The sequence below is a fragment of the Neodiprion virginianus genome, chromosome 4 (genome assembly GCF_021901495.1).
Source record: "Neodiprion virginianus isolate iyNeoVirg1 chromosome 4, iyNeoVirg1.1, whole genome shotgun sequence".
Taxonomy (NCBI): Eukaryota; Metazoa; Arthropoda; class Insecta; order Hymenoptera; family Diprionidae; genus Neodiprion; species Neodiprion virginianus.
Genome location: NC_060880.1, coordinates 5,649,352 through 5,673,887, shown reverse-complemented (window position 1 = coordinate 5,673,887; position 24,536 = coordinate 5,649,352). Strand labels below are relative to the sequence as shown.

The following is a 24,536-nucleotide window of genomic DNA, read 5'->3' as shown; positions in this document are numbered from 1 at the left end:
CCTGCAGGACTCCCGGCGACCCTTGTCAAAAGATAGTCAGCCAACGTTTGAGGATTGACCAATTCGCAATCGCCACACGCCTAGCCGGCATCGTAACCCGATTGCGGTTTGGTCTTTGGCAAATATAGGCCGGAAACTCGACGGCAAATAAGACCCTGGTTTGATTAATAATAACTCGCAGAGCCGGGAGTTCGTGGCTCTTTGTTATTCGAAAAGGCGTCTGAAGTATCCCTTTCGAATTAAAGACGTGGGTTTAATTAAATCAAATTATACGTTATTGAAAATTTTCATTTGAAAATTATTTCACGTCGTTCCTTTGATCAGGAAATATTTCTGAGATCTGTGACACCGAGCTTCAGGTTTCACATTGATGATGCATTTCGTGTGAGAATTTTTCATCGTTTCAATCACTCGAAACTGTATCGAAAGCATTTCTACTTTGTTGATAAAAATTTTAACGCCAAGCTTGCTTCTGCTTCTGTAGCTTCAAATACGAGTGAAATGAAATTCCGTTTGCTGGTATTGTATAAGTTTAAGAAGAAGAATATTATCTCACTTCTTAGGTACCGAACCAGTTAAATCAGGAGTTTTCGAAGTGATAAACTTGGGCTTAATTAACGACCGAATCTCAATTCAAATACTCTTAAGTCTCAAATCTTTACGCGTAATATATTCTTCGTTGTTACAAGTCGATAATCGGACAAAGCCTCGGAACATGGAGATCCTGAAAGAGAATCGTCGGAAGAACTTCTTCCACTATCATATCGGGCGAAGCGAGTTTCGCGCAGATTAACGACCCAGGAATTTATTCTCTCCTTTAACCCAGGTCTTGCATTTCTCATCAGAAGCGCAGCGTTGCGGGAACTTACTTTATTCAATGTGATCGAATTGGCAAAAAAAAAAATAAAATAAGTAAATAAGAAAAACCTGCGTATAATCTGAAAAATGCTCTTGCAAAAATTTGAAAAATACACTTTGGACGGTAAACCCCCCCCCCCCCCCCAAAAAAAAAATAAGAAAATAAATTTAGAGGTAGCTTTGTAAAAAGTTTTACATACATTTATGTAACTACGTGAATTTTCTCTGATTGCAGATCCAATTGATATATCGCGTAGAAAAATTTGCGCGATAATTTCCCGTACAAAATATTCGCAAATTTGGTGTATTATTCAAAACGATATTTCTGTATTTTCTTCTTTTTTTTTTTTTCTCGTCGAAGAAAAATATGAAAAGAGCAATTCGCGCTGAGGCGAGTTTTTCTACGTCTTCGGATGGAGTCGTGCGAAAGGGACGTCAAACAGTTACTTAGATCCCTGGTCTGAGAGGGCTTGCGGTAGAAAAGCGACGCTTGGAAAGCCGCAGCATCAATACGAATGTTATTGCACGCTGGACCACTTCGGGCGAGTGCCTGCCAGGCGGCAACGCCTCGTTTATTCACCGAGAAAGGACCCTCCTTTCGTCCTGCTAGCTTATACCCTTTTGCCTAGGATTCCCCGCTCCTTCGCTCTGTATATCAAACCTTCCTCAATACATATACGTACATAAGTTTGATACATGCCACACGTGCTTCGAGTGATGATACTTGAAAACGCATTATATCGAGGGGTTTTTTGACGGGAAGTCGATGCGATACAAGGAACATGAAAAATTTAAACGAATATCATACGCGGCGATGAATTACCTTTTAAGTCGACAGGTTTTTCCTTTCTTTTCGTTTCTTTTTCTTTTTTTTTCAACCTTCCAACAATTTGGAACAATTCCAATGAATAACGGTTGATTTTTTATTTTTTTTTATTTTTTGGAAAGAAGTTCGTCGCGATGCGATTAATGGATGAACTGATGAACTGAAATACAGTGATGTAAATGCGTGGATGAATTTAGAACTAATTATTAATTAGGGTTTATTATTTTCCAATTTTATTCCAAAATTTTTTATTCGTTGTAGTAACTCGCAAAAATTGAGTAAAACAGGTATCGTTGAAAAAACTGTTTGAATGTTGTTGGAATTGCGAAAAACGAGGTACGCCTAACCATTTTGCGCTGTCGTCGACCCTTTTTTGATAACTGCAACGCAAAATCAGTTTGTGAGGTTTACTCTATTTTTTTAGTTAAACAAGGCTTTACCTTCAATTTATCGTTTCACGAGCGTTAAATTTTTGCAACGGTTGCAAGAAAATATAGCAACAGTCATCGTAGTGAGAAAGAACGACGAACAATTTCAAAATAACAAACCCCTGGGAAGACAGTCTCAACTTAATAACTTCAATGTTGTACTCCTTTTTAAACAATTAAGCAACCAGAAGTACTGATTATCTAATGAATAAATAAATAAATACTTTTGATTGTGGTTGTACAGAATTTTATGTTTCATTTTTCTGCCTCAACCACAAAAAAAAAAGAAACAGAGAAGCTAGGAAACAGAAAACCAAACATCATTAAAAAATGTCTATTTAGACATGATAAAACTATTATTGTAAAATTATTTGTAAGAAAATTTAGCCTTGATTAGTGTGTCTTTTTCTGGAAATATCGGGGTTATTTCAAACTCCTTGTTTTGTTTTTCTAATCATAAGTTTGTGATCAATACTCGCGCAAAATGTATTTTCAACTGATTTTAAATAATTCACACAATTTTCAAAATGTATAATTTAATCATTCAATTATGCCATCAAGACTAAAAATACTGTCAGAGTGTTGTTTCAAATTTTTTTTTTCCAATCCACTATTTCCATTCTCTTTTAAAATAATCCATTTGAAAAATGCAATTTTAGTTTTTGCCATTTTCTCAATTTACACGCTTTCCAATTAATTTATCCGGAAAACCGTTCGTTACAACAATCTAAAATAAAAGTGCTGTTCACGGATTAATCTTCGTTCAAATGTTACTTGTTTTCACAATCAGATTATACCTCTATAATTTCTCTGCTCGCAGGCTTTGTACACGAATAGTTTAGATGAATTTCACAATTTCACTCGATAGTGGAAAATCGTGTTCAGGTACACACAGAGTGTCTGCAGCTGTAATTACTATCTGTACGGAAATCCGAAGCCCCGTTTGTCCGTACGTTAAACAATAATCCGTATATAGTGTATTATTTCCTCTATCACTAAATTTCTGTGAAATTAATACTTGCCTGACCGCCGGAACCTCGAGTATATCCCATTCAACAGACATGTAGAATTCGGAAAGATCGACGCCAACCTCGACGACGTTGCTTCCAGATTTCTCGTCCATGTGCCTCAGGTCCACCTGTGATTCGAGTCAATTCGATGATTAGACGAATAATTGCGTTAACGATGATTTCGTTTCGAGTTTCGGTGAAGGTTGCAAGAAAAAAAAAAAAAGGAGTGTGACAATTGTGCGACAAATGGTAGATGATCCGAATGAATCGAGTTACGTCCTTCGTGTCGAAATCACATTGAGAAAAATTTCATCCGTTACGGTTGAGATCGTATATCGATACATCGTTGAATAAAAATATCAAACATTGTCGAATTTCTACGCAAAATTTATGATCACCGCAACGTTAAACCTGTTCGTTTGGTTTCCCAAGCTTTTTAAGTTGAAGAAAAAAAAAAAAAAAAACATTTCTTAACGTAAAATTATTGCTATTGCGTTTAAAGAAAAGAACGGGACGAGTACAGGTGATGAAAAAATTGTGGTGAAACACGTGAGATTTTTGCCTTTTACGCGGATGTAAAAATCGTTTTTATTTCCTGTAACCGTAACTGGAAATTTCTCTCTATGTAGAATGACCGATATACCCGAGATTATTGCATATATATTGATATCTAAGTACATATGTGTGTATATATATATACTTAGATATGAGCATGAATGAAAGCTAGTTTTATACGATTATAATACGATTTCAAATTGCGTGCAATATATCCGCACGATTTCGAATTCGATATAGCCGCGAGTCAAGCTTATACTGCCCATTGATATTTACAACTGTAGTAATTTACACGGATGCATGTATTTCTGGTAGTTCGTTGCGGCGATAAGCTTGAGGCATGTAGTTTTTTTGTTTTTTTTTTTTTGTTTTTTTTTTTTCTTCTACAGTCCCGTTTATGCTCGTAATACTTATACTTTACGCGATAACAGGGGGGACATATAGCTCATAAGGTATTGATTCGACCGAGCGACCGAGGCGGACCTGATGGATCAGGAGACCAGAAATTGCGAAGAACGAAAGAGAAGACCGAAGACGAATGAACGCGGTAATATGCACGTAAAAATTCGCGAGAAATAATAATAATAATAATAATAATAATAATAGTAGTAATAATAATTAGTGACGTAATATGATATTTGCCAATTTTCATTCTCTACGTACCGCGAGTAATTACGTAGTCAATTTAATAACGTACATACGTGCGTACGTAAATCCACACTTGAATCTATAGGCGATAAATACATGCATCCGCGTGTAATTTTTACCACTTCCTATTTATTTTCGTACGTATAATGTGCGTGTGTGTTTGTGTGTTTGTGTTTGCGCGGATTTTTATGTAAAGCGTAATAGAGTTTATATTACATCGTATGATATAACAAAAACCGAAGCACACATATTGAAATCAACAGGCAATACATTTATTTTTTATAAATATATATGTATATTATATATATATATATATAAAGCACATATATATGTATATCGTTATCAAGCAAGATGATAATCTATGAATACTTTTATGTTACATGTATTATATTAGCTAAAACCACATAGTTTTTTTTTTTTTTTTCGTTTCCTCTTCAACACTCATCGACACAAATTTATACACAGAATATATAAGCGATTCTCGTGATCAGTTCACACCTGAAAATCACAAGTGACAATAAGCAGCAGCGAAAATCAAAGAAATGCGTAAAAATGAAAAAGGATAACACGTATCGCAACGTTGGTTTTTTTTTCTTTTTTTTTTTTTTTTTAACCGCAGTTTGAATACGTTGGAAATTCGATCGCGCAAATAAAACAAAAACGAGAAGGAAAAAAGATAAAAATGAAATGACGCAAGAGAAAATAGAAACAACAATTTCCTCTTCTCTCTTTTTGTTTCTGTATTCGACAATGTGAGGAACGAATCGCTTTCCCGTTTCTTACCATGTACGTAGATACGTGAGAAACCTGCGACCGAGTTTTATTGCCAAATATACATGTTTCAAGTGCGCGAGGATGCGGAAAAAGCTACGTATTTATGTATTGACAAGGAGCCAAATCGAGTAAATATATACCAGAGACTTGTTGGTCGGTTCCGTGTGAATGATATTCGGTGAGAAATAAACCTCGGTAAACATGCGACGTGCCAATTATTCGAAAAAAATTTTTTTGGTATCTTTTCTACGTTCGTTTTCCATTCCTTTGTATTGAAAAACGATACTTAATGTTTCTTTTATTCGAAAATTAATTCCTTCACGAAAATCAAACAAATTGCTAAATTGCCAGTGATTGATAAATTTTCAATTTTGTTCCTTCTTCTATTCAATGCAGCACACTAGCTGATATTATTTCACGAGGTTGAACAAAGTCAGTTTCTTCAGGAGAATTTGTTAGAAAGTTGGGGGGAGAGAAACACTTGATTGAATTCAAGTGTAGCGAGATTGTACCGAATCGGTTTATTCTGCCAACCGTATCGCATCACGGGTAATTAACTTTATGTTATTGTTATCATTATTACCTTTTATACCATCGCCCGAGTCGTTACGTACGTATAATAATAATATAAGAGGGTTGCATCGTGCAGCTTCTATTTCATCAAAGTCGAATTCATTTTTATCTCCCCACCCTTAGCTTCGCTTTATTTATTTCTTTACCGATATTTCGAGTACTTTTAAACGAGAACTCGTTTTTCGTGTAAATAGCGATACATGTCTATCGTTTCTCGGTTGATTGCCTGATTCACATCCACGTTTTACGTTAAACGTTTATGACTTGGCCTCCTTTCGATTTTTCTCGTACCTACCTATGTCGTGTCTTAAAAGATTATTACGGAAACTATTCTTTTCTAGTCTTTTCTCTGTACCGGGACAATCTCTTGAAACTTGAAAATCAACCGCGCATGCGCCAAATAATTCAATCTCATTGGTCGGCCAAATCTTCCCGCAGCGATATTCTTGACTGCGATGCAGGCGGGCCAACCTGCGCAAAATATGTACGTTTGAATTTTCAAAGAGCGTGAGCGTTAAATTCCGACCGTTCTTTGAAGAATCGACTTTCCGACCCGACAACAAATGCTTCCGAAACCTTTCCGAGTCGCTGCCTCGATTATTTGAGATTCTAACCTCGAAAATTCGTATCAACTGCATCGCCGCAAGAAACAGTTTGACAGCTGAAACTCGGGATGGCCAGCCTGCGCGAACAGCCGATAAAACTCGCGCATGCGCGGTTGATATTCAAGTTTCAAGAGATTGTCCCGGTATATGGAAAACTGAAAATCTGTTTCCCGTTTGTTCGTTCATAACTCGAGATGAACAGCACCGATTTTGATTCTAATTTTTTCTGCAGATAGCTGCAATGTTTGGTCAGATTTTAGGCTATTTTTCGTTACAACTAGAATAATAATTTTGAAGATCTAACAATATTTGTAAGCCGAGTCGGAATAAGAAACTCTTGCAGATGGAAGTTAGGTTAACCCTTCGAGCCATAGTGGTAAGTATTCTTACCACCCATTTTGTATCCATTTTTTGTATATTTAGAGAACTTTGAAAACATGTTTTTTTGCGGTTTTTTTTTGCCATTTCTGATAGTATACTAATAGATTTTTAATACTTGGAAGTGATTGTTGTGATATAATGTAAATTATTGTTAGATACAAAATCCAAAATGGCGGATCCAATATAACCGACAAAAATTTCAAATTCGATCGAATATGAAAAACTCGAATATGAAAAACTCGAATATGAAAAACAAACTCTGTCCAGAGGTTTTTGGAGTCGCTAATTACGAATGTGATATCAGATTATGAAAATCCAGTATGGCGAATCAAATCAGCGAGCCCGAAAACCCCGGAATAGAGTTTTTTGCACGTATTGGATCAAATTTGAAATTTTCATTTATCATATCGGATGCAACATCTTGAATTTTCAAATTCTAATTTCAGATTCGTAATCAGCGACCCCAAAAACCCTTGTAAAGATTTTCTTCACCGGATTCGGTCAAATTTGAAATTTTCGTCCGCCATACTTTTGGATCCGCCATCTTGAATTTTTTAAATTTCACTTCAGATTTGTAATCAGCGTCACCGAAAATCATTGAATACTATCTTGCTGTAAAAGTTGACTCGGCACAATAATGTGTGACTCAAAAGGTCAACTTGGGTTAGGTTAGGTAAGGTCAGGTTAGATTAGATTAGGTTGCATCAGGTTAAGTTTCAGGTTAGGTCAGATATCATCAACTTTCGTTCAAAGATTCTCAACAGTAACCAAGATTGTTTCATGCGAATAGAATTTTCATTTTATTTTGCAGTTTTTCTTTTTTTCTGTTTTTTTTTTTTTTTTTTTTTTAGCACTTCCCAATATTCAAACTAATATACCTAACCCTCAATTCGTCATTCGGATTTGAAATTCAACGAGTATACAGAGAACAGAGACTGAAAACAAGGAGTTCTACTCATGTCTGTGCGCATCTAACGAGACGGTAAGTCTAGCTGTACATGGATTGGGGGTTGAAAATATATATACATATGTGGTGGCGTTATTTAGGGTTAATTAGAAATTATGTAAATCGTCCGTCACAATGGCGCTGGGCTGGTATGCACACAGCATAAACCGAGGGGTCGAAATTAGATCCTGAAATTTCGCGTCACGTTGAACCTGCAGCTTTGGATTACGCGGGTAACTCAGACCGGGAAAACTAACCCCGTGAGTCGAGTTCGCGATAACTATAATATCCGGTTTGTCGCCGGAAGCACGCTCGTCTCGCTTTATATTTCGAATCTCGCACGACGCTGTCAAAATGTTAATTTCAACTTTACACCCCTCCCGTAAAATTATTCCTCGAATACATACATAGTAAAGTTGCATTGACTCGTACGAATTGTCAGGCGTAAGCTTGTTTTCGAAAAAAAAAATTCGACGAAATTTTTCCTCTCTTTCAATTCGTTTTAATTTATTTTTCTTCCCGTTGAGTGGTCTGTTTATTTTTTTTTTCCCCCGATTTTCATCGGAAGAAACGCGCACAGGTTATTTATTTTATATTCTTTTTATGGATGATCTTTTCAACATCGTCCCGCCAAAATTTCCAGTTTATTTTTCATTCATATTTAATCCCATTGACCGTATGACGGAATTCTTTCGAGTTTTGTAAACTCGGCGTAATTTCAAAGGCCGGAGGATATTCAAAAGGCAAACAAGAAGGGTTAACTCGATGTGAAAAGAGACGAAAGATTTCATTCATTCACAAAACGAATTGTGTTACAGTACAGCAGTACGTTCCTACGTTTTGACGAAATAATTCCGACTCGTTGAAAAAATTTAACGCTAATTAACAAACTCTTTCGAATTTCGTATTTTTCCTATGTCTGATATCATCTAATTTATAATTGACATGTTTGTGGAATTTTATTGTTCTCAAATCTAATGTATTCGAAAGATATATTCAAAAGCTCGAAGTGAATTGGTTGGAAAAATTATCACGTCGTTTTTATCCTTGGAAGAATTATACATTTGAAGATAAATGAACGTAAACGTAACGAAAGAGAAGAACTAAAAGTAAAACAATAGTGAAACGTTTCGGTAGCTTGAAAAAATGTCAAGAAGAAACGGATGGAAGAAGATTAAACAATATAAGACGGTGAAAATAAATAAATGGCAACAAAATGAAATATCATTAATCAGAGTCCCGCGGGATCGGGAAGCCGAGTTAATCTGGTTTGCCTTTGTGTTTTTGTCCGCAAAACTCTTAGCTGTGCTTGACTGATGGATCGATGGCGAAAAGTAGAAAAACACAGTCACCTATCGCACCTTGCCGCCTTGTTCCTAAATTGCTTCTGTTGAACTCTAATTTTTGTCCTTCTGTCTCCCCATTATCGATCCTTGCTGATTTAGGCTCGCGTTTTAGACGCGCGAAAAAAAGTCACGGACCAAGATCAGCAGCCTTGAATTTTTCACCCTAAAGCCAATCAAAGCGCAAATTTTTGAAAGTTGAGAAAGCTATCGAGAAATTCAGGATTCCTGAAATCAGTGGTTTTTTTTAATTTTTTTGGGTTTTTTTTTTTTGTCGACACGTTTTATCACTGGATAATTGTGCATTGAATATCTGTCACATTAATGTGTTAGTAAGAGCTAGGGAAATCTATTAGAAAATACGAGAATCGTAAAGAAAATTTTACGTATCGAAGATTAGTCTAATCGCACAAAAATCGAGTTTACTCTGAGACGATTAATTTTATCGAGAAGACTGTTTCATACGAATTCATTGAAACACTTTTCTTCGTCACATAACATTTGCAACTTTTCACTGATGTTGATTGTCATAAAAAAAAGATGGCGGCATCTTAAATTGACAACTGAAAAAAAGGAAATCCGTGTTCCAGTGAAATTGTAGAAAATAGTCTTCTGAGTGAAATTACATCGTAAAGTAAAATTGGGCGAATTTAATGGACTTTGAAACATTTTGAAGTGATTCGAAACAAAGCATCGATGTATGCGTACCTAAACTTTTGTACATAATTCCGTTACTCTCTATTTTTGTATTTTATAAAGAGATATCTTCGTAGTTTTGTGAAGCACGATAATTTAATAACCATTGCATAATGTGTTAATGAAATTGAAAAGTGCCAAATTTTGGCGAATAGAATCTTCTTATCGACCCCCTTAACGGTGAACATCAAAGGCTGTGGAAACGTTGAGTTTTGTCCTTTCTGCAAGGATCCTAAGACTTTAGTTAATGTTCTTGTCAGTCGCAAATAATCTCCTGCTGCGTTAAAGTCGAGCACTTTCAAAAGGATGAACATAAATTCGCACACGTATCCGTTGTTAAAGGATTTCCTCAAAATACCCGAATGCGAGCAAGGTACTCGGAAAAAGTCGACGTTTTACATACAATCCTATAATAACTTTGTTGTGCAAGAAATTCGTGTCTCCGCATCAGCGAAGCAAAGCAGAGGAAACGAAAGACAAGAATTTTGAATACCTCGAGGTGGTTTTTAAATTCAAAAACTGACGGCAACTTTTTACTTCAAGTTTGACGTTTGAATTAACCGCCAGCAACTTTCGGCGCAAGGATTAAACATCGAGGAGAAAAATACTTTAAGGCTAGTCTGGGATTATTGAAACAACCAACTTTTATCGTCGACGGATTTTCTCGTTTCTTTTAACTTTTTATCCGAATCCCGATTTCGAAACAAGCAATTTCCCATTCGGAACAATTGCAGGAAAATTTTGGCACGAGGAACTCGCGACAAAGTGAAAGAAAAAAGGAAAAAAACAAATTCGACGCTACTTCTTGTTTTTCGCCTGTTTTATTCCGTCGGTTTTTTTTTTTATACCGCTTCGAGCAAATCGGTTTCCCTGAAAATTGGACAAATCGAGTGATAGAAATTCGGAACGGTCGGACGCCGCCGGATCGCGTGATACTCCGGCAAATCGTAAAGTGTTAATTTTCCGGCCCCTTTAAGAACCTTTCGCCGGAGGGAGAGGGGGGGGGAGGGGGGGGGGGCAGCGACCCTTTGGATTGTAAAAAAAAAACCGGGATACGTTGAGCGTATCCAATAGCAGAGGCGCGTGCAGGAATCAGATTACGGCGACAAACGCGAATGCTCGAAGAGACGACATTGTAGGATAGGAGATTCCGAGTCCTGAAATAAGTCGCTGGGTATAAAAATCCACGAATTTTTACATTGAAAAGCGTCTCTGATTGGTGAAATTTTTTTTTGCCAAACGCAGCCTGGTGTTATTGATAATTATAAAAAAACTCGTGAGAAAACGGTAATCGATCGTTTGATACAAAAGTTGAAAATTATCGTAACGGATTTTATCATCAGAAATTTTCTCGAGCTTTGTGCGTTTTTTTTTTTTTTTTTTTTTTTTTTTTTGATATCAGCTTCGAAAATCGACGATGAAAAATATTTTTCCTCCAACCTTTTTCTTTGAATACATGATTGATATTATTTTAACGTTCCGAGTGGAGTGATTAGGTGATTATAGTTCTAAGCATTCACAAAGAGTGGAAAAATTGTAGAGTAAGATTACAAAGAGAAAGAAGAAGAAAAAGAAGAAGAAAAATTCCGTTGCGTTAGTAAAATTTGAATCCTTTTTTTTCTCCAGGCAATTTTATTGACATCGGATCAATACAAGGGATGTTCGAATTTGTGTTTGAAAATTGATTTGGAACGGATAAATTTTGATGAATAATTATTTAAATATTCAGACCAAACGATTTCGTGGCAATATTCTCGCAAACATACAAAACTGACAAAAATCTCGAAAATTGTCGACAAGAAGTTGACAAAAAAAAAAATACGAATAAGATGAAAATAAGAATGCTTGTCGTCGAATGAAACGAGCCCGTGTGCACAAGGAATGTGGAGAATTTTTCAAGTGGAAAAATACAAACTTTATCCCGAGTGTGTACGATGCTTACAAGCTTGAATCTGACGACGAGGACGAAGACGATGCAACGAAGAAGAAGAAGAAGAAGAAGAAAAGGAAAAAGAAGAAGCGTTGCTGAGCTTGAAGCACGAGTGCAGTGTAAGAAAATTCGCGAAAGGGTGCTTTCAAGATGTCAAAGCTGGAAGAGTAGCTGCAGGTGCACGATGCGCACAACACACACACACAAACACATGCATACATGCATTATAACCACGCGCTGAGAATAAGAGACAAGATTTCATGCCGTTGCATCGTGCGATATATCTTCTAAACTCCCGTGTTGTTAAAATATATGCAAGATTGCAAGATGGACGGGGTGCATTGAGTGCACAAGGTATAATATGGGGGTCCTACGACAAGGATGAGAGTGGAAATATGCTGGGGAAACATGCCATGCACGTGTAGAGCAGTGACGAAAATATAAAGCTTCGACTTACGAGGGTCTAAAAACGAGAGAGTAAACTGGTGAAAAAATTGGGGTAATTTGGAAATTTATGTCTCGGAGAATTTTTTTTTTTTTTTTTTTTTCTTATTGCTATGATTTTTTCCGTGAATTTTGAAGTTTTGAGAAAGTAGAAATTACCAATATAATCATGATTGTGTTAGATTGGATCTAGTTTTTACGTTATTGTAGCGTTGTAAGGAGGGTGATGGTTTCTAATGTAGTAATGATTTTATTCCCATGTCAACCGTAAAGTTGACAATTTTTATACCTCGAAAGAGGGACGAAAGTAGCATATTTTTACGTAAAACGAATTTGCGGGAGATATGAGGTCAATTTAAAAGTACCAATTTAAAAGTTCCAATTTTCAAATAAATATTGCGGCCAGAGTTGAGTCGGAAACAAAGTCCTATATTATAATACAGGAATGAAAGTTGACTTTATTCCCTTGTTACGTAATGTATTATTATTCGGAAATTCTTTCTTCTCAAACATCAAAATAATCCAGGTGACAAAAAAAAAACAAAAAACTTGTTTTCCCTCAAGCTGTGTATTATTTTTTTAATAAACTTTAGTTAAAAAAAAAAAGCATAAAACAAAATAGAATTTATCATCTGAATATTGCTTCTTTGATTCACACATGAAAATGTCGATAAAATAATTAACAGTAGCTAATTTCGAAAAACTAACTTATACTTCTGGGATCGTTGACATGAAATCTTAACAGGCGCGCTTGAATATCAAGGGCGAAAAAAACTTGGAAAAAATTAGAAGTTTGTCGATAGTGTTTAATTTTTATACATTTTTTTATTAGAATCGATTGACGAGAAGTATTTTTAGACACTTGATCCTTTTTTCTGAGATATCAACTTTTTTATCTCGCATGTTTCTCTCTTTTTTTTCTTTTTTTTTATCGGTTGTGTAAGAAAGTTGAAAATTTGAAAACCCAATTTCATTTTCATTTCGAACGGCCGCGATTTTAATTGAAAAAATTGAATCATGGAAAAGTGGATAAACTCACTAAGAATACTGTCATCAAATTTGAAGCGAACTAATTTTTATAACCAATAACAATACTCCCTATGGAGTAATTCGAATTAAAAAAAAAAAAAAAATTCGAAACAAGCTCAATTTACGTACTTTTGAATGAAACAAATCCCAATAGAATTGAGTAATCTGTTATCGATGTATAAATTTCCAAAATTCACCCACTTCTTCAGCCGTTTCCTCGTCGTTAATTTTATACTTATCATTTTCACATTTGAAGCATATCCAGAGATGAATACGTAACGCATAATTAGAAGCCTGATTAAAAGTTAATTAATTACCCTTAGTTTATTTTTATCAATATTAATTTTGTTCCTTTTAGACGGTGAATTTATTATCTATATCTATATATCGATGTTCCAGTAGCTGTAACCGAATTTATTCATTATAATCTATTTTGTTTATTTTTTTGAGCTATCTTTAGAATATATATATAAGAATAGGTTATTCTGCGATACAGAGAAGTTTTTTTCATAAATAATTGAGCAGTTCAATAAAAAATCCGAAAAATCCAAACTACTGTTTCAGAGTTGGAACAGTTGCGGAAAATTTGTTTAAACACAAACAGAAACGGTGAGGATCGGACACTGGTCGTCTTCGCATAGAATTTGCCCGTGTATAATTGACAGGATCGCAAACTATTATAAATTCTAACCAACCCCTAAAGAGCGATGAAAATCTGTCGAATTTCGAAACATTTCAATATACAAACGGACGAGGTGGCTAAATTCCAAGTTAAAACATTACCGAAAAATTAATTTTCAACCCTCCGTCGCTGCGAGAGTGAGGAAATACAAAAAGGGGCGTGAAAATTTACCGTTACGTATGAAATTGTGGTGGAGTGGGTGAGAAAAAAAAAAAGTAATAAAAATAAAAAAAATTAAATAAAAATAGAGTCGGAATGAGAGAGAAAAAACTACCGAAAAGCAAATAAAAATGAATCTCATTCGGAATACTCGCGACGTTTGAAACGCTGGTGAAGAGACGGGGCGAAAAAATATTCTAAAAATCGTTCAAGCGAATATATGGCACGGTTATTTTTGAATTTGTTGAAACGTTTCTAGCCGATTATAGCGTCTCTGAGAAAGTGAATTTATATGTGATTATTAAAAAACATTCAAAACCGTCTCAAAGTTTCACCTTCTTTCAAATGATCTCACAAAAATTTTATTTTCTTTTCCAAACTATTTTTGATTGATTTCACGATGAGCTGATTTTTGATTTTAAATTACTTTCGACCGATCCGAATAATTTCGTGTCAACAGAAATCAATGTTTGACGTTTCGAGTGTAACAAAAAATATCGTGAAACATTTTTCGCTGTGTGTAATACACGTTGAAATTAGACAGATTCTATGAAAAATGTTATAAAAATAATAGTAACGATGAATTTGCAGTTTCGAGAATGATTTTATCACCGAATTTCAACTACAATAAAAATTGTGAATCTGAAAAATACGTATATTTTGTAATAGTTTTTTGAATAAGTTGAATATTCGTCATAAATGTAATCGTTGGTCAACGCAAAATGAAGAAAAAAAAAAAAGGAAAAAAAGAATAGATTTTACTGTCTGAAATTTGACCGAAACAATATCAAAATCCGTGCAAATAATTTTATTATAAAAAAAACCGCATCTTTGTTTAAGCTTTCACACGAAATAATCACGGGATAAAAATTCAATATATTATGAAATTGAAACATTTTATTATCGTTTCGAAACGTTAATTATTGAAGATCAATGTTTCACGTTATCTGGTTAGTTTCAGCTAGTGTATTTTAACTATGATTTTTAAACCACATAGTAAACATTACGCATATATTCAAAGATTTGAGATTGCTTTGTTAAATTCGAAGCACGTTCGGTGGATAAATTAGCAGCTGCGTTGTCTAATTTTCGGAAGCATTTACGAGTATTACACACCCTGTGTGAGCATAAGACTAACGTCTAATACATATGCGTAAATGGGGTGGAAAACCCCTCCCTGAGGATCTGAGCAAATTGAGGATTACGCAAAACCTGAGATATTAAACTTACCTAAATTATCTGTTTAAACGTCTGTTTACCCGAATTCAATTTATCGTATTAAAATAAACCGAGTGTCGAACAATTCTTAGCGACGGAAATATGAACCAAGCTGATTATAATTATATGCATGATAAGTTTGGAAAATTACAACAAATACGGTGACTGAATTTTATCTTATCGTTATCAACATCGTTTGACGGTCATGAATTTGACATTTTTAATCTGTGAGAAAAAATTGTAAGGCTGTTCTATAATTGGTGTTAATATTGATTTTATTCCCAACTCAAGCATAAAGTTAATTTTCTTGTCCTCGAAAGTGGCATATTTTTTCCTAAAACGCATTTGCCGGAAATATGAGATTATATTTCCCGCAAATCCAAATCAGCCGGAAATATGAGGCCAATTTAAAAGTCCCAATTTTTAAATAAATATTGCGATCCGAGTTGAGTCGGAAATAAAGTCCTTTATGTAACACAGGAATAAAAGTCCACTTTATTGCCTTGGTACGTAATGTACTATAATGTATGATGTACGAATAAAAAGATATATAAAGAGATTTCGCTCGATGTAAACGTTTGAAGAGTAAAGAAACACAAAAGACTATTTTTACAGCCTCGTATAAAAATTACGATTAAAATGACTCGGACGTATAAAATTGGTATGAACGCGGGGGGAGGGGGGGGGGGGGGGGGAGAGGAGGGGGAGATGAATATAATTTTTGCCAGTGAATACAGATGAATGAAAAGCACGACATTAACAACGCTAAGAATTTTCGCCTATGCATATTACACTGCGAAATCTAGTCATTTTCATCGAAGAAAATTTCGTGCAATTTTGTTGAAAGTAATTTTTATTACAAAAACGTAATGATTTGCGGTTTTGCGTCTCGCGCGATTTTATAGCTTGATTTTTATTTTGAGTACACTTTTGCGATACACGTATAATACACGATGAATTTGCATGTAGGTAAGTTGAAGTGAACAATAGGCGTATCGAATTTGTTGTTTCGACAAGAAATTGATGCTTAAATTATTTTTATTATGTAATAGTCGTTTATCGATTATTCATCAAACTGTTATATGAAGATCTCGTAAAAAGTACAACAATCGAAAATATTCGAATTGTGAAGTATAAGCTTAGATATCGATGCTATATTTTAAATCGCTTTCAAATCGTTTGAAATGTAAATTGTTAAAAAAAGTGATAAAATTTGATAAATCCTCAATGTACGACAGTCATATAATAAGATTGTTGAAAGGTATCGATTTTTTGCGAATCAACCTCCTCAAGGATTTAACAGACGAGACCGCATGTCTGCATGAAGAGAGAAAAAGAATTGTCAATAATTATTGCTCTCGAATGTGAATTATACGCAGATGATTTATCGCTGGAAATGTGATCTCTCTTTTTAGAGAACAGACAATAAAGAACAATCAATCTTGATTTACATAGGACACAATAATTATTTAATTATTACCGCGGTATGATTTATTTCGTTCATATGTATTATACGTGTGTATCACATTTTTATGTACATGTTTTAATAGGTATTTTAATATCATGTGTATGTATAGCGTACGGAACGAAACACGTAACAAACGTATATACACACATACATATATACCTATACCTACGTATATGATGCATTCCACACGAAAGCGACCTACGTATGACCCTCGCAATCAACGATTCTTTTTATTTTCAAGTACGGTGTAGAGTGTAATGTAAAAAAAGTTTTTAAAAATTTATCCCTCACTGAAAATTTATATTTTTTTGGGAATTACAGATTTTATACTCACTGAAAGAAAGATGACCTAATTTTTGATGGAATAGCACTGATCGATTGGCTTTAAATTCTTCTCATCAATTCTTTGTTAAAAAACATAAATTTTGAGACCAAGATGAAATTGGGGAAGCTTTTGGTGTAGAAGCTACAGGCGAAAGAAATAATTCAAAAGTGATAAAAATTGAATTAAATACAAATTTAAAGAATAAAAATTTATATCTTTCACGTTGTTTCTCACTTTTCAATTTATACTTTTCAATATATATAAAGAGTTTATCAGAAAAATTTAAAAGTCATTCGAAAATTGTGTTTTTGTGTTCTTGGGAGCTGTAAAAATAAAACCTGCAATACCAAAAAATCCAAAACTCAACGACACATGATTTTTTTTTGTACACTCTACACCATACTTAAAAATAAATAAAATCGTCGATGACGAAGGTCAGACGTAGGTCGATTTGTGTTGGAATGCCTCATACATATTCATACGTACATATGCATATACATGTATAGATAAATAATTACCCAACAACGCCACACAACTCCAACAGCATCCTCATGGAAAAGGTATAAAATATGATATGTGCGTTCTCAAAAATATTTGACAGCACAAGCACAACGATGTTATTAAATACTCCAGGATAAAATATGTACGAAGTAAAAGATAAGAAGGAAATAGATTGCATTTGAATAATCAATAAGCGAATAGATAGAATTTTTTCTCCTTTGACGTTTTGATTGGTTTTTATTTTTCTATTTCTTTTTCCTTTTACAACAAAGAAACTTCCCAAGATAAACTAACTCATTTTCTAGTTTCACAACGTTTTCGCAATTTTGTTATTATATTGATCATCAGGAACGAAGGGAAATTAGACAAAGCGAGTCTAAGCCAAAAGACCCTTTCTTATAATTAGGACGCAATTGCGTCTCCGCTAATTAACTACCCCGATACCCTAATTACTCTGAAAATCATCTTTGGCATCAGCGTCGACGATACGAACGTCTTTGAAAGGATCGCGAACCTCGCGGTGAAAGAATTTCGTCACTAACTTGACTTACGAACAAAATTAACTAGAGTTAATTAAACTTTTTGACGGTTAGTAGGAAATTTTTTGGATATTCAGTGGTTGTTTTATTACTAAGAATATTTTTTTTTTCTGCGCTTCGATTAATCGCAATTCGTATCTAATTATGAAATCCTGTAATTCCTTGTAATTGTGAGTTAATCGTAAAAGGTTATTGAATTTGAAACGAATCCCGTAAGCATAGTTTGGAAAATTGAAAGAAGTTAGCAAAGCAATTACCAGCATATAAATTAAACGCTACGGAATTTAATTTGCTGTCGGATAAAATCGTAGTTCGGTAAAATTTGAATAATTTTCAAAAATTTTTCACAATTCTGATAACGCCGCGAAGATTTTGTGAAAATTTCGGATTTCCAAAACATGAAACGAACTCTACACAAGATAAAGATCGCCACGACTAGGATAAGAAAATGGGTTTGAAACCTAATTGAAATACCATTAAATTCGACACGGGAAATTACGACAAATAAACGCGAACTTTTGCAAGTGAACTTGTTAATAAAAGCTGGAACTAGTTATATTTTTGCGGCTATGAAGCGCAGCTTTAAGTCGCAGTAATCCAAGTGCAAAGTCAATGACTCGACGAATGACTCGCTAATCAACCGTGATGACTTCACGTGACGCGGTCAGTCATCTAAGATTTTGAGTTTAATTTTAGCACGATTCACTACGCTTATGGTTAATTCTAATCACTGAGTTTAGAAACAAGTTTTTCGCTACAGAAATCAGACCACTGATATTGCAATAATTTTGCAAATTGGAAATCGAGTAATCATAATTTGCAAGTTTTCGCAAACAGAAAAAAAGAAAAGTAATAATGCTTCTAAAATTTTAATTGAAGTATATAATTGTTTTTGCACGCTTTTGACAAAATTCCAGAAGGATCAGAGCTGATGTAACAAAGTTCTTGGATAATATTTAATCGTGATTAACGGAACGGCTCGTGAAAACAACGATTGTAGAAAATTCTGCAGTGTTTAACGGGTAACAGAAATACTTGATGTACAACTGTTGTTTGAATGCGAAAAGTTTTGCGCGTTACGATGAAGTATTCGAAGGAGAAGAAAATAAGAAGTAAGATAAGTTACTTACTAAGCGAAAATTCTCAATTTAAGTGGCATCGATTTCCCGTCTTATTTTATCGTTCTAACGTCATTGGATTCGAAAAATAGTAGAGAAAGTGAGTGGGAAAGTTTTTGTTTCCGAACGTGGAATGTTAATCTCGCCAACGTTTTCTATGAATATTTTATAAATGGGCAAAAAGAAAAAAAAAAAAAACGGGTATTCGTGCAAATTGAAAATTTCGTGACGCTTATTTACGAGTATGAAAAAAGCTTGGGGAATTTCGCGTCAAAGGAATAAATAAATTGATGAATAAATAATCGTGAAAATCCCGAAATCCACACCGAGTTCAAAGATCGTAATGGCGAGCTTTCATCAAACCATTCAAACCCATAACGAACGAGGGCGCGGCCACGGTTTTCCATCCTTCTAACCCCTGCAGCGATAGCGGAAGAAGAGACACGGAGGGATATATAAACGGGGATGAGAGAAGAATGCAGGGATGAAAGCAATAACGATTCTCCCTACTCTCCGGTTCCGGGAAGAATCTACAACTGACAATGAAATTAACGCTCGGCATATTATAAATTACAACGTTTATTTATTATTCCTTACCCCTAAAGCGAAAGCTTTTTACTCGCACAGCTGGCGGTTTAATTTACATTTTTTTTCTTCTACCCATCAATTATTCTTAGTTTTCGTAATTCCTTTTTTTCTTCCGCATAAAAATTTTCCCTCTCAGAATTCAACGAGCAATTTGAATTTGATGTTAATATATTGTAATGACGTTGAGTCTGCACAAAAATTTTATAGCAAATTAGGAATACATGTCACAGGTTTTTTTTTTAACCGTTTAAAACTAATCTGATCATTCGTAAAAAATATCAAAACGAATTACCGGTAATAATTTCGAATGAAAAGTGAATAAATCGATTTAGAAGTAAAATTATTTAAACGAAGGAAAATTATAAAAATTATCAGTTACTGCAAGTGTTAAATATTCTTATTATTAGAAACGTTGTATTTTATTGTCGTGTTCGATATCTTTTTGTAAGGAAGAAACGTTTCGACGGTTTGGTTTCATCGGTTAAACTAACACCGGCTGCCTCGACAAATCACCTGAGTGAGTTACTCTGTACCTGAATTCTTGATTTTGAAATTCAACGACTGTCATTTCCAGCCTCGGAATCAGCTGCGCGCACTTTGGCTGGCAAATAAGGCAAATCGGACATCGAACAACCGGCAGAAAACCACGAAATTCAATTACAAATAGCTATATGGTTGTCTCGTACACCTAAATACCGGGAGAATCTCTTGAAACTTGAAAATCAACCGCGCATGCGCGAGTTTTATCGGCTGTTCGCGCAGGCTGGCCATCCCGAGTTTTCAGCTGTCAAACTGTTTCTGGCGGCGATGTAGTTGATACGAATTTTTGAGGTTAGAATCTCAAATAATCGAGGCAGCGACTCGGAAAGGTTTCGGAAGCATTTGTTGTCGGGTCGGAAAGTCGATTCTTCAAAGAACGGTCGGAATTTAACGCTTACGCTCTTTGAAAATTCAAACGTACACATTTTGCGCAGGTTGGCTCGCCTGCGTCACAGACAAGAATATCGCTGCGGCAAGATTTGGCCGACCAATGAGATTGAATTATTTGGCGCATGCGCGGTTGATTTTCAAGTTTCAAGAAATTGTCCCGGTATGTGTTTATTTCGGGACAACGAGGCGCCACCTATGACCCTAGAATTCATCCATCAACGTCAGCTAACTACTTCCATTTTAGGTCAGGCGAATTATCAAACAAAACCCACATACGTTCCAGTAATCTCTAAATTGTTATGAGGGATAAGCGGCAAATGTTTGAGAAGTTGATTGATTTTTTTGACATTTTGTTTCGCCGGATATAAGGAATTTTTTTGTTTTCTGCATCAACAGAATTATCTATATGTTGTACAAACCAGCTGATATGATAATCGCTAATTTTGCGGCAGTATAAATTTATTTATTCAATGAAACGACCAAAGACTAAAAATAGCAATTATCATTACTGAAATTGTTTAAAAATAGATTTTTCATTTTAATACAATATCGATGAGTTGTAAAATTGTTCCATCACAGAACTAAGCTAAACAACCGGATGTGAAATTTCAGCAAAACAAATGCACAAATTGTTTCTTTAACAAAGAATAAAATCATTAAAAACAGCAAACATCACATGTAAAATTCTTGAAAAATTGATTTTCCATTTTAGTACAGTATCGATAAATTCTAAAATTATTCAATAACTTTACCGTTGCAGAAATAAAATAAAAGACTGGATGTGAAATTTCATTAACGCAACTGCATAAATTGTTTCTCTAACAACGATTAAAAATTAAAAACCGTACAAATCACTGGTGAAATTGCGGAAAAATTGATTTTCAGCTTTAATGCACCGAAAGATTGTTGAAATATTGATTAATTTCACTACTGCGAAAATAAAGCAAGCCAACGGATGTAAAATATAATTGATAACTACCGAACAAAGATATTGCTGAAAATAAAAAGCTGCCGATCGTTCCTCTTCAACAAGTCTTGGATAAACTCGCTTCGCCTCGTATAACCAACTCGATAAGCTGTACAGTGCCTGTTATACCCGTAAGGGTGATAATTTCCACCGGAATACCGATAATACCGTATATCCGGTTGCAGGGTGCGGAACGCCGGCGTCGCGACGGTGAGTTTCTGCTTATTTACCGGAAGTACAGCTTTGCGATTTCCAATGAAAGAAAACTCTACGAAAAGTAAGATCAGCGACTGATCGATGCGCGTAATTGCATCTCAATTTCAACAGTTTTTTAATTATTATTGATACTCTATCTAGTGAAAAAAAGAGGAAAAAAGAAACGCAAAAAAGACTTCTCAACTTTATCCACTCGAGATCGAAAAAAAATGATTAATCAACCATTTTGAAGAGTTAAAGACGCGTTTATTTCGTTGCTCGTCGTTTCTCGGGCAGCAAAGATCATTATTCACGTGATCTTATTCAAGTTTTTCGAAAAAAAAAATTGTGGTACGCGTTATAATTTGCAATCAGAATTACAATACGCGTATATCTATGTATTAAGCGCCAATTAAAAATTTTCTATTCATATTGGATCGTTTCTGAAAATTATTATATATACTCGTACATCGAATAGCATGAATTGAAAATCATTTTCAAAGTTGAGGAATATTTTTCAATGTGCACGAACTGCTTGGACTTTTTTTTTGCCTAGGAATCAGAACGCTGTTTACAATATTTTTCGAAGGCAGGATAAAAACACACGTGTCAGGATAATTACTAAACAATTAGAAGTTGTTTCGCGAAAGAGACTAAATTTTGAAGCAGAAACAGGAAAATCTAGTGTAAACGAGCTCATTATAAACGCGTGCAATATAATTATAATATTCCTTCGGCACAAAGCGAAACTTTCACCGGTCTTTGAAGGTGTAGAAGAATAGTTGACAAATACGGTGTTCCTTTATAGACTTCAAAACTAACCACGTGTATATAATTATCGCACTTTGCTACACCTTGAATATGTATATATTTATATACATATTTTAGTTGTATTCTCATACAATTGAAGAGGTAGAGAATCTTTAATTATATAGTCTACGCGTAGAAGATGTAAAAAGCGTTGATATAACGCGTGACAAAGAAATTTTCTTATAGAAAGAATTGAGGTTTTAAACTTTTAATTTTCTGCGTGAAATTTTGAAAAAATTGTAAAAAAGCAGCTCTGTATTGCGTGAAATTTTAATCCCGGGTTTCCTAAATTCACAGACAGTAAAAATAAAAAGGAAAGTAGTAAGCAAAGAAAATTTTTGATTCGTTATTATCTCGAGAAAGAAAATTATTTCTGCCTTTCATGTTACTCCCTGCATGCATGTATTATATATATGTGTATACAAAGAAATAAATCGTGGCTCATCAATTGCGTTGCTGAAATAAAATGTTGCAGTTTGCATTTCTACATAGTACGAACAAAATTCGGCAACCGCGAATATAACATAGACTAGAAGTTTCTGAATGGCTGCAATTAACAACTCGGACGAGATATTACGTAGAATATTTAACGAGACGAGTCCGACGGGCAACGGGAGGAATGAAAAAAAAAATCGAACTTCGGAGATAAAAAGAAGCCGGAATACAATATAATGCATAACGAACCGCACGCGAGTTTCCCCGATGATAATTAGTGACGTCGATGTGCCGCGAAAGAGGATGAAACGCGTTTCGAACCTCGGAGGGAGAACTTGATAATAACAGCGAAGAAATATAAAACAAACATCCGAAAGAGAGAAGCGAAGCACTTTCAACATTAAAGAGCTACGCGAGGCGGGGGCTTCAATCTGTGGAAAACGGGGTGCCGAGAATAGGGGTGGAATTGCTGGAGTGACGGCCGTGACACCCCAGCTTTTTTCATCCGAATCCTTCGGCACTCCGAGGATAAAAGCACAGGATGCGTATCGCGTATCGCGACTTCCCGATGTTGACAAAAAGGAAACGCCATCGCGTTAATATTTGATACGACCATCGATATTTCATCGTGTAAAAAAGCCGAGGGAATATTTTCATTCTTTATCCTCCCGCCCGGCGAGTAGTCTTGGATTTTTATTTTTTCCTTTTTTTTTTTCTCTTACTCTTTTCAATTATACGAAACAAGCAGTAAAATATTAAGAGTTCTGCGTACAGATCCCGATACCGACGTCTTACCGACATTTTAGCCACTTCACACCTCAGACACAAACCCTTTTTTTTCGATTAAGGTTAACCCCCACTCCGGTCAACTTTATCGATCATCGGAAAAAGCGGTTTGTGTCTGAGCTGTAAAGTGGATAAAAACGTCGGTATCGGGATCTGTACGCAGTACTCTTCTTATTACACTACTGAAATAACATCATTCGCTTGATTCAACCGATCAGTGCTTCGTTCCTATAAAGTTTACACGTGAATTTAACGAATTCGAGTAATTTGTTTGACGTTTGCTGGATCTAGGTAGCCAAAGTTTTTTCTTTCAAGTTTATAACCAATAATTTGTGACCGTATTATACAGTTGAAATACAAGTGCGTCATACAGCAGATTTTTTTGATTTACTTTATTTTATTTTTCTATATTTGTGCGATATTAAAATTCCAAGTGCCGTTGAAGAAATTGTACAAAAAAATCTACGCATCGTCTCGAGTAGTTGGAAATGAAAGAGAAAAAAAAAAAAAAACAAACCCACCCATACAATGCAATAATATTAGAATTGTGCATAATTCTACGTAGAATGAAGATCTTTGTAACCGAAAAAAAAGTGAAGATATGTAAAGATGGTACAAAAATAACGAATAAATAACACAAAGATTAACAAGTGAAAGGAAAATGCTTGCTGAATTATTGCTCTATGATCGCCTCATGCGTGCAAATCTATATTCTCTAATAATATGTAACGTTCAGCAAAAATGATCAGCCATTAATTACTCACAATGT

General features: G+C 34.9%; 1 protein-coding gene across 6 annotated transcripts in view; it reads right to left on the bottom strand.

Moving 5' to 3' along the window:
• Positions 1–24,536, bottom strand: part of LOC124302338 (acetylcholine receptor subunit alpha-like) — a 141,070-nt gene that overhangs the window by 36,241 nt on the left and 80,293 nt on the right. For all 6 annotated transcript variants that reach the window (XM_046758443.1, XM_046758445.1, XM_046758444.1 and 3 more), the window contains one exon: positions 3,135–3,250. In XM_046758443.1, coding sequence (XP_046614399.1) covers positions 3,135–3,250 — 116 coding nt within the window. The remainder of the gene's footprint in view (positions 1–3,134; positions 3,251–24,536) is intronic.